Source organism: Diadema setosum, chromosome 7 (genome assembly GCF_964275005.1).
Source record: "Diadema setosum chromosome 7, eeDiaSeto1, whole genome shotgun sequence".
Classification (NCBI taxonomy): Eukaryota; Metazoa; Echinodermata; class Echinoidea; order Diadematoida; family Diadematidae; genus Diadema; species Diadema setosum.
This window is the reverse complement of record NC_092691.1, coordinates 1,565,014-1,581,517: the sequence shown is the minus strand read 5'-3', so window position 1 is coordinate 1,581,517 and position 16,504 is coordinate 1,565,014. Positions and strand designations below refer to the sequence as shown.

The 16,504-nt window shown below is 39.9% G+C and overlaps 1 protein-coding gene across 1 annotated transcript in view; it reads right to left on the bottom strand.

The window, feature by feature from the left end:
• Window positions 1-16,504, bottom strand: part of LOC140230553 (probable E3 ubiquitin-protein ligase HERC1) — a 72,075-nt gene that overhangs the window by 45,997 nt on the left and 9,574 nt on the right. Inside the window, exons 8-25 of the mRNA XM_072310698.1 lie at window positions 16,218-16,362; window positions 15,501-15,672; window positions 14,868-15,002; window positions 13,737-13,902; window positions 12,864-12,989; window positions 12,251-12,460; window positions 11,183-11,335; window positions 10,170-10,308; window positions 9,283-9,474; window positions 8,530-8,751; window positions 7,894-8,067; window positions 7,288-7,413; window positions 6,393-6,707; window positions 5,470-5,748; window positions 4,444-4,490; window positions 3,636-3,780; window positions 2,562-2,713; window positions 367-582 (exon numbers count right to left, since the gene is read on the bottom strand). Of these exons, the coding sequence (XP_072166799.1) occupies window positions 367-582; window positions 2,562-2,713; window positions 3,636-3,780; window positions 4,444-4,490; window positions 5,470-5,748; window positions 6,393-6,707; window positions 7,288-7,413; window positions 7,894-8,067; window positions 8,530-8,751; window positions 9,283-9,474; window positions 10,170-10,308; window positions 11,183-11,335; window positions 12,251-12,460; window positions 12,864-12,989; window positions 13,737-13,902; window positions 14,868-15,002; window positions 15,501-15,672; window positions 16,218-16,362 (3,114 nt within the window). The remainder of the gene's footprint in view (window positions 1-366; window positions 583-2,561; window positions 2,714-3,635; window positions 3,781-4,443; window positions 4,491-5,469; window positions 5,749-6,392; window positions 6,708-7,287; window positions 7,414-7,893; window positions 8,068-8,529; window positions 8,752-9,282; window positions 9,475-10,169; window positions 10,309-11,182; window positions 11,336-12,250; window positions 12,461-12,863; window positions 12,990-13,736; window positions 13,903-14,867; window positions 15,003-15,500; window positions 15,673-16,217; window positions 16,363-16,504) is intronic.

Here is a 16,504-nt window from a genome sequence, read left to right as displayed (position 1 = left end):
ATTCACACTAACAATCTGAATACAGAAAAAATGTATCAAGCATGGAGATTTATCTTAAGCTTTAATAGATAAGTTCGTGCAGGTCCGGAGTTTGCTTTACATCAGTTGAGATTTGTTTAGTGCAGCTAAAGGCAGTTTGATTAAATTCACCTTCATTCACTCATAGATTGTCGCCTACTTTAACTTAATCTAGCTTAATAGCAAAAAGAGATTAAAATTGGTTTGCAATTGACAAAGGAGAAGTACTTTGAAAGTTTATATAGGTCAGAGATGAGAAAACAGAGAATGAGCAATGGACGTCATGCGACAGCAAAATGTCACTGGGTTTCTGGGCCACAACAGAAGGAAGAAAAACATCTTCCTTACGCTATAGTGATAGAGCTGCATCAAGTGTGCTGCGTCCCCGTTGCAGGCGTCGAGTGTGTCGAGACCAAAGGCACCCAGCATGAACTGGAAGTGGGCTGAGGTGAGGAGGGTGAACGAACTGAAGAGACTCTCTGGCATGTTGGTCCTGTCCTTGGTCTTGTCGTCTTGGTTACCGTGAAGGAGGGCCAGGATCTGGTTCAGGGAGTCCAGTCTGGTCTGTTGGACACAAGATTGTATGGTGATAGAGAAGAGGAGCAACACATGTTAGAAACAGACAAACAAAAACTGATTTTTCCACATACCACTCTTGGAGTCTTTCGTCTTCGCCATATGATATGCACTCTATACAGAAAAAGACTTCCTCACTTGGAGCTTAAACAGAGAGTATCTTGTACCCAGTGTCATCATCCTGTAATCTCTTGCAATACCTTCAATCTAACTGTATTCAGCAAGAAAGGGCTGTCATCTCATCAAGCACTATTAACTATGTTTATTGAGACAGCATTGCAACATGGAACATGTCGTACACAATTTAAAAGAGAAAATGCAACAACTGAATGTATTTTGTATCTAAATGATTTATTGAAATAGTTTGCAAAACCTGATTTTTTTTTTCCAAGAAAATCTAATTCTGCAAAATCTCTATATTACTGTTGCACTTTTGTCTTTACATTGTGTGGCTGGGGCGACAAGACCGCGTATCTACAAAAAAGGCAAATGTTCAGGAGAGTAAAAAAAAATGGCAGCAAAAGCACTATAGCAAATGGGAGAGCCTTTCCTTTGACATGCCATGGTGGCTTCATTTTTGGGGTAAGACAGCTACACTGTAGCATTTGGACAGGACTTCACTTAACTGATTATCTGACCACTGATAGAAAAAAAATATATATATTTTCACCAAAATTTGAGATACAACGTCTTGTCATCCCAGTGATGATTGTATAAATCAAAATCTAAATTGAAAATTATAAAACATAACTGAAGATTATACGGAAATTATGTAATCAAACGGTACAACATACAAACTTCTTCAACCTCTTCTTCAAACAAGTTCTTCAACGTCAAAACTGAGTGACATCCAAATTACAGCACATTGGTTTCCACAGCAGCCCTCCAATTCTCAACTTCAACACTTAGATAACCTTGGTTGATGATGATAAGGCCTTATTTACCCAGGGTAGCCTCTCTAGTGTTACCAATGCTCTACCAGAGGGCCCTGTCATTAGGCCAAAAAAAAAAAATTGTTGCATTGGCGTAACATGAGATTTTCAAATAGGGTCGGTCGGGCGGATTTTTTTTTTTTTTTTTGCTACCTGCATTTTACGTGTATAACTCGTGCTCAGTAAACAGTTACAACTGCTGCACCGTATGTGCTGTGTTCATCTATTCTACAAATCATTTATGAGGCCGATATTACTCGAATTATACCCCTTCACAGAATTTAAAGATGTTGAAATCCTTATCCTGAATGTTTTCACTTCATATTTTACTATTTTGACTTAGACAAGATAGATGCAAATTGACCCATATGTACGATCTTTTCATCGCACACGGTGATCTCTATTACAGTCCCACATATACAGATTCGTGTAAGTTCTCCACACAAGAAACCTATGGCAAAACTGTGCACAATACATTGCAGTCTGAATGCTAAGTATACACTGTATAAATCTTGATAGAGTACGCGTCCGTGTTGGAAACAGATGACCTACTGATCAAGCGAGGCTATGCGAGGCGCTAGCGAGATCTCTCCACAGAACTCTTACACAGTGTAAGAGTTCTGTGGATCTCTCCCTCGTACATCCGATATCCCCAGAGCCGTTTCCACTTCCGGGTTTTTTGCGATCGCGATCGCAATCAAGAAGATACTTGATATCGATAGCAAAAAAAAATGATAAAAAAAACATAGGGTCGGCGGAATTTTTAGGGTCGGGCGGGTTACGCCAATGCAACAATTTTTTTTTTTTGGCCTTACTATTGCCCTAGTGTTGCCAAGTACCCATTTATACACCTGCGTCAAGAGGGACATGGTGGGTAAAAATATCTTGTCCAGGGCACTGGACGGGAATCGGACTCGCGTCCTCCGATTGGGAGTCGGGAGTCTTATCCACTATGCCACAGCGCCCCCACACCACAGAATTTAACATAATGAGGATGTAGGTAGCTACTTTGGGGAGTCTGGTCCTTATCCTCACCTCTGCTCTGTTCTGCTGCTGCTGTAGCGCCATGGCCATAGTGGCTGGGTCTGTGCAGTAAAGCAGCTCTTCCTCATTACGGCTGGTCTGGGCTGGGGAGAATTCTTGGCAGACAAAGTTGACTGCCTCAGTGCATAGACTCCTTACAAAAGCTGCAGTGTGAGACAGTGAAACAATTACAGTGTAGCTATACATGAATTGATCCATGAAAAATACATCTTCTTGATACTTGGGTCTTTTCGTATATATGAGTGTCCAAACAAATTGGTAACTACATTGCATAAACAACATTAAATTTTGATATGGTTTTCCCTCTAATCATCATTCAACTCTGTGATTTGAAATATTAACTCTTTTAGAGTCAGAGCAAAGTATTTAGAATCTCAAAAATTCCTTTTAAAGCAAATATGCTATATCTCACTATTTGCTCTGTAACTACATTGCGTGATAAACACAAGCTTAAAGGGATGGTACAGTATCGGTGGAGATGAGAATTGGGCTTTTAACTTTTAGCGAGATACCAAGAAAACACTTACCATATAGTACAGAACATACCATTTTAAGAGGAATTCAAAGATTATTTGATGAGAATCGGGTTTGGAATGACTGAAACATCCAAAAACAAAGTAAAACAAAGGGACTGTAATAAAGTATGGCTCCCACACTTTATATCTCGGCCATTTCAAAACCAATTTTTATCAAACGTTGAATTCCTCATAGAATTACATGCTCTTTTATATTTCATAAGAGGTTTCTCATTATCTCACAAAAAAATGTCAGAAACCTGAAATTAGGTCTCAACCAAAACTATACGGTCCCTTTAAATCATGTATTACACTTTTATTTGCTAAATAAAAAATTGCTGCAGTGTAAGGAAACACAACTATGATATCAAGAGAATCATAAAACCTTTTGAAGACAAAGGTATACATTGTAGTGATATATCTGTCTTTCTGCTAGAATAGAACACAAATTACTTTCACTTTAAATGATTGCAATGACTTGTCCCTTGACAATTGACACTCATTCACCATATGTAACTCGAAAAACCATCCCAGTCGGTCAGAAACCTACAGATGTAATCTTTGTTCCTATTCTGAGAGTTTGATGACCCCTTCCTAGACAGTGCATCACTCCAAGATGACCTCCCTCTGTCCGTTGACCTCTGGCTGGAATCTTGACCATCAGTGGACTTGGTCACTTTATCGTCCCTCTCATTCTGATAGGAATAAACAAAAATATTCATTGGTCAAGAGTTGATGCTTGACCACCAACAAACAGCTTTTATAGAGAACATGGTTATTTTGGCCTTCTGAAACATATGGCATATGAAGTGAAGTGCCCACGAGTCATACAGTAAATACTGCATTTACAGTGCAATGTCTGACTGGATAAATTCACACCATGTGACATTCACTACTTTTGTTATATTGCATGGCCGTGCACTATAACTTTTTGTTCACAGGTAATCAATGCCACAAATACACTTTATCTACTCCAAAAAATTGTTCATATTTTGTCATGCATTATTCTAGACCATATGTACAGACTTGAAATTAATCCATAGCCCTAATACTGCTCTTTCAACATAATAGACTTGTGCAAGTCACACATTTGTTGTCCATATAAGCCAGTGAAGTGTATTTCTGATCACTATCAAAACAAATTAAAAAGTATTACCTGATACGAGCACTAGGTTTGCAGTAATGTCTGATGCTTCAAAAAATGTTCAATAGAAAGGAACCATTTATAACGTCCAGGACGTGTCTAGAGGAGTCGGGTTTAATGACCTATCTTGTGTAGTTACATCAAGACTTAGAAATAACTGAACTTTAAAGGACATTTGACCAACACTAAACCAATCACTGTGGAACTTCACTACCTTGTTTGCTTGGCTCTCTCCTTTCTTCTTCTGTAATGTATCATCTCCTGAGAAGAAAATAAGGGAAAGACAGAGAGATAGCAAAATAAATCTGGTTATGGAGAAGCTCAAAAGGCAAAAGTGAACATGTGAAAATGCATATGTATGAAAATCTGCAAATTAGAGCATACACTGTACAACGAGTCTCTTTGTCTGAATAAAATAAGTACAGTCTATCCTCACTTATCCGGCCAAGTCGTGATGGGCCGGCATTCGAATAAATGATTTGGCCGGATAAAAGAGATATGCTAAAAAATGGCACTTCCTGGCACATTCTACTGGGGGTATATGGGTACACATTTAACACTGTAAAACATGATATTTTCGTGGCATGAAATGTTTGTAAATTGGAGCCGACGGCCTTTTTCGCGGCATGAAATTTCCGCAAGTTGCCTCTAACATTCAATGTATATAGTGTAGACAAGAACTTTCGTGTGCATTTTAATTTCGCGAATCCTGGCACTCGCGAAATTCACGAAATTAAAATGCATGAGAACATTCCTCGTTTTACAGTATTAACCTACCAATACTACATTTTGTATGATTATTTGCATGGTATTGTCATGTTCCATATTCAGGTCTTCTACAAATAAAATGTGAGTAAAATATCCATTCTCATACATGTCTTTAGTTAATTAATATTGACCGAGAATAAGATTAAGATCATGACTCATCAAATACTGCCTCTGTATGGTAAAACTGAAGTGCACTGTCACGTGACTAGTGCAGCATCGTATGCCATCACCTCTCACGGTAAAAACTACTGAACTTCAAATTGTGTACATAAATTGTACAGATTTGTTTGAAGTTTCATGACCAAATCATTCACAGGAATGTAAAGTCTGCAATTATTTGAGATTAAGCACCAAAAATGCAAGAAAGCATGAAGAAGATTGTAAGCCAGCTCAAGTCTGGATAATACAGAGATCAAGGTAAGTGATGGCTGGATAGCTGAGGTCAGACTCTATGTGAAGTCAAAATGATTACCTGCATCACTGGATCCATTCTCGCGTAATGCCGGAGCCACGCCTAGCACCAGGAACATGCAGCGTTCAATGAGTGACTTGCACGCCTCGCTGAAGCTGAAGAAGGTCTGTTTGGGGGCGATCTTCAAGGAGCCAGCTCCTCGCTCGGAGTCTTCTCTCACGGTGTCGTCCTCGTCATCCGTGTTCCCTGGGTCCGGCTTCTGGACATCGCCTTCGCCTTCCACCTCCAAGTCAGAGAGACTAGAGCCCAGCAGCTGGGTGGAGCTCGCCCCTACTTGATCTAACCCAGGGGAAGAAAGAAGAAATTGTGATAGAGATACATATATCTTCCCTAGAGCACAACCATTGCTCCTACAAACACCCTATACTGTAGTATCATCACACATTCAACGTGAAGATGCAATGGAGACTAAAGTGAAATTCACTTCTTACTTATTTTTCACTAACAATGCCGTATTCTTTTCCTAGTTGTTACTTTTCCCATCAAATAAACATATAAATGACTTTCTAGTCTTTTATAAAGTCAATGGCTTCACTGCCGTCTGTGTTTACAGACAAAAAAAATAATCTTTCAACCCACAGCATGTAACAGTTACCCATGACAAACATTCAGCATGAATGTGGACCTACATGTATGTTAAGTGTGAATCATTGCATGCTTTGGCCAATTTCTGAAAATATCAATTACTTCAAGGATCACCTAAGCACTGTGATCATATTGGCATTTTGTTAAAGAGAAGTACTAATACTTCCACATCAGATCAATGATCAGAATACTCTTACTCAGAAAAACACAACTACCAAATCATGAGTATCAACCACCTAGCAAGATATAGCAGGGCCCATAAAAGACTATGGCTGAAAGCATCTATGGGGAAAGACACAGAAAATTTCAAGATGCATAAAGCACCAATATCAACATACCAACTGGTTTGCGGTAAAATTTCTTCGATCTTGGACTGTAAGCAATGACAGAGGCAGTAGCACAAGCAGTAGCCGACATCGATGACGAAGCCGATGACGACGAGGAAGGTGCGGCAGCCCCAGCCCCAGGAGGGTACCTGTTTCTCTCTCCGCTCTCTGAGTCAGACACACAAATGGAGGAGTCTCCCATGGCAACGGGCCCCGCCCCTGATCCCGGGATCTCCTCCTCCGTCTCCTGGTGTTGCATGAGCTTGGTGGAGAGCAGCTTGTGTCTGACCCGGTACACGGTGCGGTAAACTTCTATCAGTGGCTTACAGTCTTCCACTCCAGTTCTGCTGATAAAAAATGGATTGTTTGGTAAAAATCTCTCCCAATGAGTTCACACTATGACTTCATGCATCCTGATTAGATTTTGAGTATCATAAGATAGAGGATAAACATTTTGACAATTGAGGTATTGCTGAAGAAAAGCTTATCTTAAATGATCAACATAACCACTGTAACAATAGTTTTGAAATTTCAGATATGCAGCAGGTAAGAGTATATGGATTCAACAGCTTCCTCTATGCGTCTTGGAAGCACTGCATCATGACATGAGCATTGAGATGAATTTCTGGTCAAGATTACTGTGATAAGATGTTTAACTTATCACACTAAATAATATCTTAAATAGAGTATTTTACTCTAGAGATAAAAATCAAAGAAATAGAGCTGGCAAAACAGAGTATAACTAATCAATGACAGTCAATTGAACAGATAAATTATTCAATCAAAGTGGGCCTGTGCAAGAAATACGATGAAGTTTAACAGGGGATGAACATATACGCAAAGGGGTGATAAGAGTTTATAACAGTTGATAAGAGCACATTAATCTCAAGCTCAAGTGATCAGAAATCTTGAGGATACCTTGATTTCTGTGTGGCGACAGCCATCAGACCAGTGTGCTTGAGAAGGCAAGCTAGGAGACAGCGAGTTGCCCGGTCCAAGAGGTCATCCTGCTCCTCATCGCTCGTTTCCCAACCTTTTGAGAGGGGAAACAAAATATGCAGTATTCACGTCACACCTCCTACAAGATCTTAATATGCGTAAGATGATATCTACTTACTGATTTCTATCTTAAAGGATACACTTAGAGCTCAGAGAAAAGAGAAAAAGGGCACACATTTTTTATCAATAAAATCAGAGTTGAAAGTTACGACACTGATCATTGCTGTGTTATACTGAGACAGCATACCACTGAAATCAATACAAGAAGGCAAAATTACAATACAAGAATTAAAAAAAAAAATGTTCAAGTTCACAATCAATCTTGAAGCAACATCAATGACTGATTAGTAGAAACAATCTGAAATTATGATTCATGAGTTGTTGATTTAAATATTCTATTTATAATTGAAGATAAAATGGCTACTTAGAAGACTAAAAGGAGGGTCTGAAACAACAACATAGGGAGAGGAAACAATGAAAGAGGAGGAAGAAGGAATCCCATGGTCCACTGCACCTTTACTGAGGGTGTAGTCCTGCATGGTGGTCCAGATGGACTGACCGGGCTCTCGGCTCTTGCCCAGTGTGAGGTCCAGTAGGGAGAGGCAGGCCTTGGGGATGTTGTGCTCCGAGATGTCGAAGTCGTCGTCGCCGGACAGGGCTGCCTCTGACATCCTGCTGACTAGTTTGTCTGGCGTACATGGAGAAGGACACAAGGATGAAGATTGAGACAAAGCCTGGTCTACACTCTTTGTACACTCTTTCTTGGCATCATACAAAGCTTGTTAGTGTGAATTTAACAGATACATATGTAGTCTCATTAACACAGTGACATAGGCAAGTTATGAGTGTTCTAGTTAAAATATAATCGTTTCAATGATTTCAACAACATAATTTTCCATAAATTTCTCTGAAATGATAACCTGTAATTCATCACACTGAATGAACTTGTCCGTAGTTGGCACTCTGCCATTTTTTTTTTTCTCCTGGTATTTCAGGCAAGGGTGAGCTATAATGGCAAGAGTATCATAAATTTGGATCATCCCAATATCTCAACTGAATCAAGCCTTTGTCCATCGACCTGTCTGTCTGTCAGTCTGTCTGTCTCTGTTCTAACCCCACCCCACCCCACCCACAAGCTGCCGACACTCACCAATGTGCTGCACCTGTGTCTCCCGGCCATTTTGGGTCAGTCTGGACACCATCCAGCCACTGGTCTCTCGCTCCTCCTTAGAGAGGGGTTTCCAGGCCAGCATGCCCCCCAGACACCAGCCGATGACCAGGGCACAGGTGCGCTCCAGGTCTACCAGCCACACCCAGCCACGCACTGGCTGGGGGAGGGGCATGGCTGTGGGGTCTGGGGTGTCTGATGTCACTGTTGTGATGGGAGGAGAAGGAGGAGGGACATGTAATGGAGGACCCTCACTTCAATTCTGCCTAACTATTCAACATCACAAGGCTTAGTGATATGTTTACTTTAAGTGTAGGAAGGGACAAGAAATTATTACATACAGAAACCTTTCTCCGACACTGTGTTGTATTTTGATGGATTTCTGAGGGATCTCATGACAATACTGACCTGACAACAATGGTAAGGAGGTTTAACTAATCGATTTAACTCCCACTGGGAAAGGAAGTGACAATGTAAAACTAACAATCTATAACAAGCCATTATGAAAAATAGTCCAATACAATTTAAATGGAGTAGAGAGATTACAGCAAGATACAGGTTAGGGTTTTAGTACCCTAATTCTGAACTTTTCAAAATAAGTATTTCTATCTAGAATAAACGACATCAATGACTTTGATTTGTTTTGTTGTTTTTTTTTCCCAAAAATCTTCTATTGCATGGTGGCTAAAAGGGGGAAATGATTCAAAATCAGTGGTTGATGAAAAGTGCGTTCACCTCTCATTGGCCACTCCATCTCCTGCTCCTCCAAAACGACTGCAGCCGGGAGGAGACGATTGAGCCTGTCTAGCTCCGGTAGAAGGGTGAGGAGGTGGTGGAGAAGGGGGCGTGTGACGGACACCGGTAGGAGGAGGAGGGAGTGGAGGATGTGGGACAGCATGGAGCCAGCAGCAGAGTTGTACAACACATCTTTGGAAAACGGCAGGAAGAAAAACACAGAGTGAATGAATACATTTCTTTTTGACACAATCATCTACAAAAATGTATTGCACAAGATAACACACCAAACAATACAGTCTACAGACACACAAACAGTACATTATGTAAATATGCTCTCTAGTAGTAACCTTGGAACTATATCCCATTTTTATATGAGAATCTTTCTACTGAGACACAATTGAAACTCCAGCTTAAAAAACAAAACAAGACAAAACAAACAAATTCAAAAAAAAGAAAAGGCTGGGGTTGGAAGTTTCATCAAAATATGCCATCGTTTATCATCATGATATGACACCAGGCACGTCAATCTACAACTGTACCATATTGCATGTAATGCAGATATCTTCCATTTTCACACGAAATAGAATCTGCACCATTACGAGTCCATTACTTTGTTCCGTCATGAATGCAAATAGATATATATACCTTGCAGTAACATTAAACAGTACTTCTTGAATTTGTTTCATAGACAATGATATCACAAAATTTTGTCATAATCATGTTTTGTTTAATATTTTTCATATCCTACACAATTCATTGTCATGCTTTCAGAAAGTCTCCACATCATTGTGTTTATGCACACTCTATTGTGACTCTCGCAGAAATCTAATAACTGGTTTGGAATTGCGGCACAAATGTGACGTGGTATGGGTGAGAAAGTGCACCTCTGAGTTTGCTCCTGATGGCCTGGGAGGTGTGAATGCCACTCTGCTTCAGGAGGGTGGTGGACCTCTGGAGGACCTCCACAGCATGAGGGAGGAGGAGGCACAGGTGTTTGTGGAGGAGACACACACCGGAGGAGATCTGGGCGGGGCAAGAACAGGAGATGGAGAATGGAAGACGAGGGTAAAACTCTGAGTGAGTTACAGGTATGATGTAAATGTACATGAAGCATCTCTTTGATCATGGCGCAAGCAGTTTTGAGCGTCTTTGATCCTGTAAAGATAATGTCTATGATTTCTTTGTCTCAAATGACTGCGATCACATTTATAACTTGCAGCTACACAGCAAAGGTATATTGATGAAAGAAAATACAGGGTGAATGAAATAAAGGAACCTGCAATATTTCAACACATACATCTTGATGAGCAAATGAAAATCACAGAGAAATAAGTGATTAAGCACCCTGGAGAAAGATTGGTAATTTCACTTTCTTCTTTTCTTATTTTCTTCTTTTCTTATTTTCACCATTGCTCTTTATTTAGTTGGTTTTACATGGTCAGAGATTGACATATTTTTTCTTCATTACACATGTCCTTACTGATATTGTCATCTTTTAATACTATATATCTTGTGCTATGACCATTATCAGCCCCTACTTGGAAAAGCCAAATGAAGCACAGTACAGTATGGGTAGTGTGCAACAAACTTTTTTTCATAACTCAGTAACTCAGTAATTTATATACTAATATGACAGTGTTATTGGTGGATTCTTCAACTATAGAAATCATATCAGGATATTACCAAGTTCAGCATTTGCAGGATCAACAGGATATGTTCTTTGGTCATATTTTCGGTACCGCTGTTGTAATATTATTTTGCTTTCTTATCAGACGAGGATAAAAACAGAAATGAAAAGTTTTAGAGATGAATGAATGAATGAACAAATGAATGAACGAACAAATGAATGAATGAATGAATGAATGAATGAATGAATGAATGAATAGACCTGGTTTACCTCATCAGAGTTACTGACATGGCAGTACGCCAAGAGATGTTTCTGGAGGGATGAGAGAAGTTCTCTCAGGTGAGATGGTGGTGCCCCGTCTTCACATGGTATGGATGGCTGGCGCTTGTCACTGTTTTTCTCTAGCTCACCAAACGCTTGCTCCTGTTGGCAAATTTTTTATTTGATTTTGATTTTGATTTCATTTACTGGTTCCTGTTTTATCATTGTACATGCACATACATTGTTGGTGGCATACATATTCATAAACATAAGTTGTTAACAAAGTATTTTTCTACATTGCCTTTATAATTAACAGGAAAATGTAGCAGCAATACAATAAATAATACAATTGTGGAAGGAACATGGGTGTACAATGTACATTTAAAATCAAGGTTATTATCACTGTATACTGAATATGAGACAAACTTTTGCTGACAATAGAAGAACAAACAAAGGGCATAAAATGTCGCATTCAAACTCCCAGCATTGAAGTTCCCATAGCATTATTACATCCTGGTAAAATTCACACCAATGACAATCAGCTAGAGTAAAAGGCTAGCCACTTTCTGACTACCCTTGTATTCCAATTATGAACACAATATGCGATAGATTTTAAATCAGCCAAAAAAAAAAGCATGTCGAGGAAGACTATCATGCCGCATGATGTACTGTGTACCAAGTGTGTAATCCAGCATAGATACACCACAGCAATTAAAATAGGTTACACAAAACTTGTTCACAAAGAGTTTCAAGAAAATATTAATGTTCAGGTGGAATGAATCATCATCATCTTTATCACTGTTATCAATGTTTATGCTAGTAAAGTCCATTCTATTTAGTCACCACAAAGAAGAAAATGGGAGAATGATGTCGATCCCTACAAATGGTCAGCATATGGTATCAACCGGGCAAATTGTGCCATATGAAAAAGTGTTTTATATCATGTATGAAACTTGTGAGAATATTTTCAAAACATAATGTATAGTTACATACACTGCTTTAAAATCTACATGCCTCACGCACTCTTGACGGAAAAGGAAAACTATAACCACGGGAACAAAACAATTTCCCACTTACTGTGTGATATCCCAGGTTTCTAAGCAAAGTCTTCATCAAGACCTCTGCTAGGTGTGTGTCCTGACCATTGGAGGCCCCCATGGACATGACTGACCCTTCACCCTCCAGAGGGGCATCCAGCTCCCCCTCAAGGGGAGATGTGAACCCCAGCAGGGAGGCCACGTGAATGTTCTCCTGAAGACTGGTGAGAACGATACCCAGCTGCATTCTCTGTTGGTTGGAGGCATAGATAAAAACTGGTATCACATGGTCCATTTCACATCTTAAAGCATGCAAATTGTGGTTGTCACGTGAGAATGAATGCAAGAAGGAGGAAACCCTAATATTGCTATGCAAACTCTCAACTTCATCTCTTGTTATCGACCCATTCAAGTGAATTACATTGATGGTCATTTACAAAAGGCAACCTCATTATTGTTTACTGTTACCACTAGTCTTTGGGAGGGCTTTGGTATCAGCATCACCCCAGCACTGCCAGGGACCCAGTTTTTCCACCACAAGATGGACATAGCGGGCAAAATATCTTGTCAAAGGACGTATGCCACAGGCAGGACTTGAACTGAATATCTTGCATTTATCAGATCACATTGCTCATCATCTACAATGGACTGACCTGTCCCTTTGACAGGCTGTCCCACCGATCTGGTCCCTGGGGAAGGAGGGAGTGGAGGAGCTCCATGCGCTCCCTGAGTGGTGGTAGGAGGAGAGGAGCCCCAATGGATAGAGTGTCACTCACAGCCTGGTGGACACAGATGAGGGAAACCAATATCATTAGACAGTAAAGGTCAAACAAATCATCTTATTTGATCAGTTCTTGTCAATTCTCTTACAAATAAAACAAAAAAGTGTCCACATTACTAATGTGTAGTTTGTATCATGCCATACAGATCATCATCATCATCATCAGCATCATCATAATCATAATCATTATCATCGCAAATCATCACAATAAGTGTCATCATCACTATTACCTTCATCACCATCATTATCATCATGACCATCACCAACACCATCACACTGATCATTATCACCATCTTCACCATCACCATTATCATTAGCACCAACACAATCACAATTCACCATCTACATCATCATCATCATCATCATCATCATCATCATCATCATCATCATTATCATCCTTATCATCCTTACCATCACCACCATCATCACCATCATCATCATCAGCATCATCATCCTTATCATCATTCTTTCATCATCATCATCACCATCACCACAATCACCACAATCACCACAATCATCACCACCACCACCATCATCATCATCATCACCATCATCATCATCATCACCATCATCACCATCATAACCATCATCACTATCACCACCATCATCACCATCACCACCATCATCACCACCACCATCACCATCATCTTCATCATCATCTAATTGTCAGCATCATCATCACCAAATAATGACATTCTATGGCACTGGCACAGAATAGTTCAAACCAGTCAAACTGAAACCCAACCTTTTGGATGGACGGTGGTGTGTTGGCATCAATGAGACGAAAGAGGAGGTGCCTGAGGGGGCGGGCCTGGGAGCCGAGGACACTAGCTGTCAGTCCACCTGCCAGGGCCAGCTGAAGGTGGGTACAGAGCAGCTTCAGGCAGAGCAGCACAAACTGTTGGTGTTCCCTGTGTCACACACGGTGCAGAGAGAGAGAAGAAAGAAGTGTTATTAAGGACAATCTGTTGGCACTCCCTGCATCACCCAAGGTGCGGAGAGAACAAAAAAGGGTGGCATTATAGTATACACTTTAATACACAAACACACACAAACAAAATACATGTATCAACTTCTATCTTTCTTACAAAATGGCATTCCCACTGGACTACATGTTATTATCCACAACATGACATTTATAGGCAAAGTTCAATAACCTTGGACTTCAGAGTAATATCTTTCATCCCTATCATTCCACACTGGTCATTGTCTATTTTTACTCTTTCCATCATACCTTTCACCGCTGTACATTCCAAACTGAAGTCAGGGATGGAAAGTGATGATTTTAGCAAAAAGTTAGTGACCTTACCTTTGACCTTCCCATAATTTCTAAAAATCTTACCAGTGCATCTACACCTCATGCAGATTACTTGGAAAATAAACTTGACTTGGACAAGGGCAACCAAGTAAGTATTTCCCATACTATCTTGGTCCATGCTGGTACACTCTTGTCTGAGACTCTTTGCATCATTCAATGAACAATACATTTGTGGTAATATAAGTGAGGCAGTGTATCTCTATATTCAGTTCTTGTGAAGATGTCAAATAAAAAATAACTTAAACACAATCAAACACAGTTTTACTCCTTCCTCCCCCCCCCCTTTAATCATGTAAACTAGATATTTTGAAATACAAAAGACAGACCTATGAATACATGTATAGACAGACAACCTGATCAACATAACTCCCTAGCACTATTTGAGCATGCAATCAAACAAACTTGATCAGATGCCTGACTCAAACTGTAAATCTATCAGGCACACATGAACATTAAAACAGAACCAGTCATTTACGACCACACAGTGTACAACTATACAGAGTCACACGTTACTAGATACAGAAGTGAGGATGTCAGGCCATTAGGGCACTGACTCACCTTGCAGTGGGGAATGGGGGCGGGGGTGTGGGGCTGTTAAACCCCTCACAGTAGTGCTCAATGAAGGAACGGAGATGGGAGAAAGTGCCTTCTTGGAGATCCACACAGAATGGACGATGCCAGGCCACAACTTGTCTGAACGTTTGGGAGCAAAGCACAAGTCACATTCATTGTCATGACAAACAAATAGAAAATTGGACCCATTTTGATATCCAAACTCCAGTAGAGAATGACCGATTCAAGAAATAATCAATATACAGGGATCTTTCATGGATAAAATATTATGTTTTTAGTTTAAATGAAATTTCATTTGCCCAGTCATTCGATTTTTCAGACAAATTACACACAATTTTAAGTAAAAACTGACCCCAGCATTGGTACAAATTGTATTTGTAAATAACTTTGAAGAAATCAAAATTGAATCTACTCAATCATTATTTCAAAATGCACTAGTTGCATGGGGATATAAGGTATGCATGTACAATCATACAATGTACCTACCAGTTGTAATGAATTTCATGACTTTGGCAGAGTGTCCAAAAGGTTCAAGTCACTTTGTACGTTGTGATGCTAACCCATGATACTCTACCGGTCTATTTTAGAAGCACTGACCACTGACCACTGACCACTGACCTGTCAGAGGGCAAAGCTGTCCAGGCCACACTGTGAGATGTCCCTGCTGATATCTGGTGAATGGTCACTCCCTCCAGACTGGTCACTTTCTTGACCCTTGTGATGGGGCTGGTGGTATGGCCTTGACCACACTGACCCATGGCATTGTTGCCCCATGCATATACCTCATTGTCTGTGGAAGAAAAGACAGGTCCAGAAGAATATTCTATACACAGTCACAGTTCATAAGAAGTCTTTGACAACCCCATCAACTTTTTTCTCATTAATCTTTTATTCTAAGACTTAGAACGGTATAGAAAGTACGAAATGAGACACAGGTTAGAAAGAAATCATTTCTTCACGCTTTATCCAAAAATATATTGTGTTGTCATAAAAAAAAAAATATAATAATGTCTTATATTTCTGCCAAGAATTATTTTTCATCCACCATAACATTTTTGGTACATGTACATCAAAGTAACATAATGTACCCTGAAATTTATCTCAACCTGGAATTCTACTCAAGGCATTTCTAGGTAGTACGAACCCTGTGAAGTGGTCTCTTTTAAATACCTTACAAGAAATGGGCAAGTGATATGCACCGATCTAAGTTCACCTTTGTGATTTGTAATAAGTGAACGGTATCACCCACATACATCATGCTACAAAAATACAGCAAAACATTTTTTTTTACCACAATGTCACAGCAGATTTTAAGTTGACAGACATCCTTCTTACCGTGTGTGAGAGCTAAGCAGTGGCTGTCCCCACACGCCATGTCTACTATTCTCGTGAACTGCAGGTCTTCAATAAGCTTAGGCCTCAGCGAAATAGCTTCTGATGAACCACAGCCAAGACACGCACCATGGCCCCAAGCAAATACCTGAAGAAGCAAGCAAAAGCACAATGTTATAATAAACAGTCAGTGAGGAATATACCTAAATTTGAGGCAGTTTTTGTTTGATGTAATATATCTAAAAATAGAAAGGACTCTATCAATTGTACCTGTTCATCTTTCACACCAT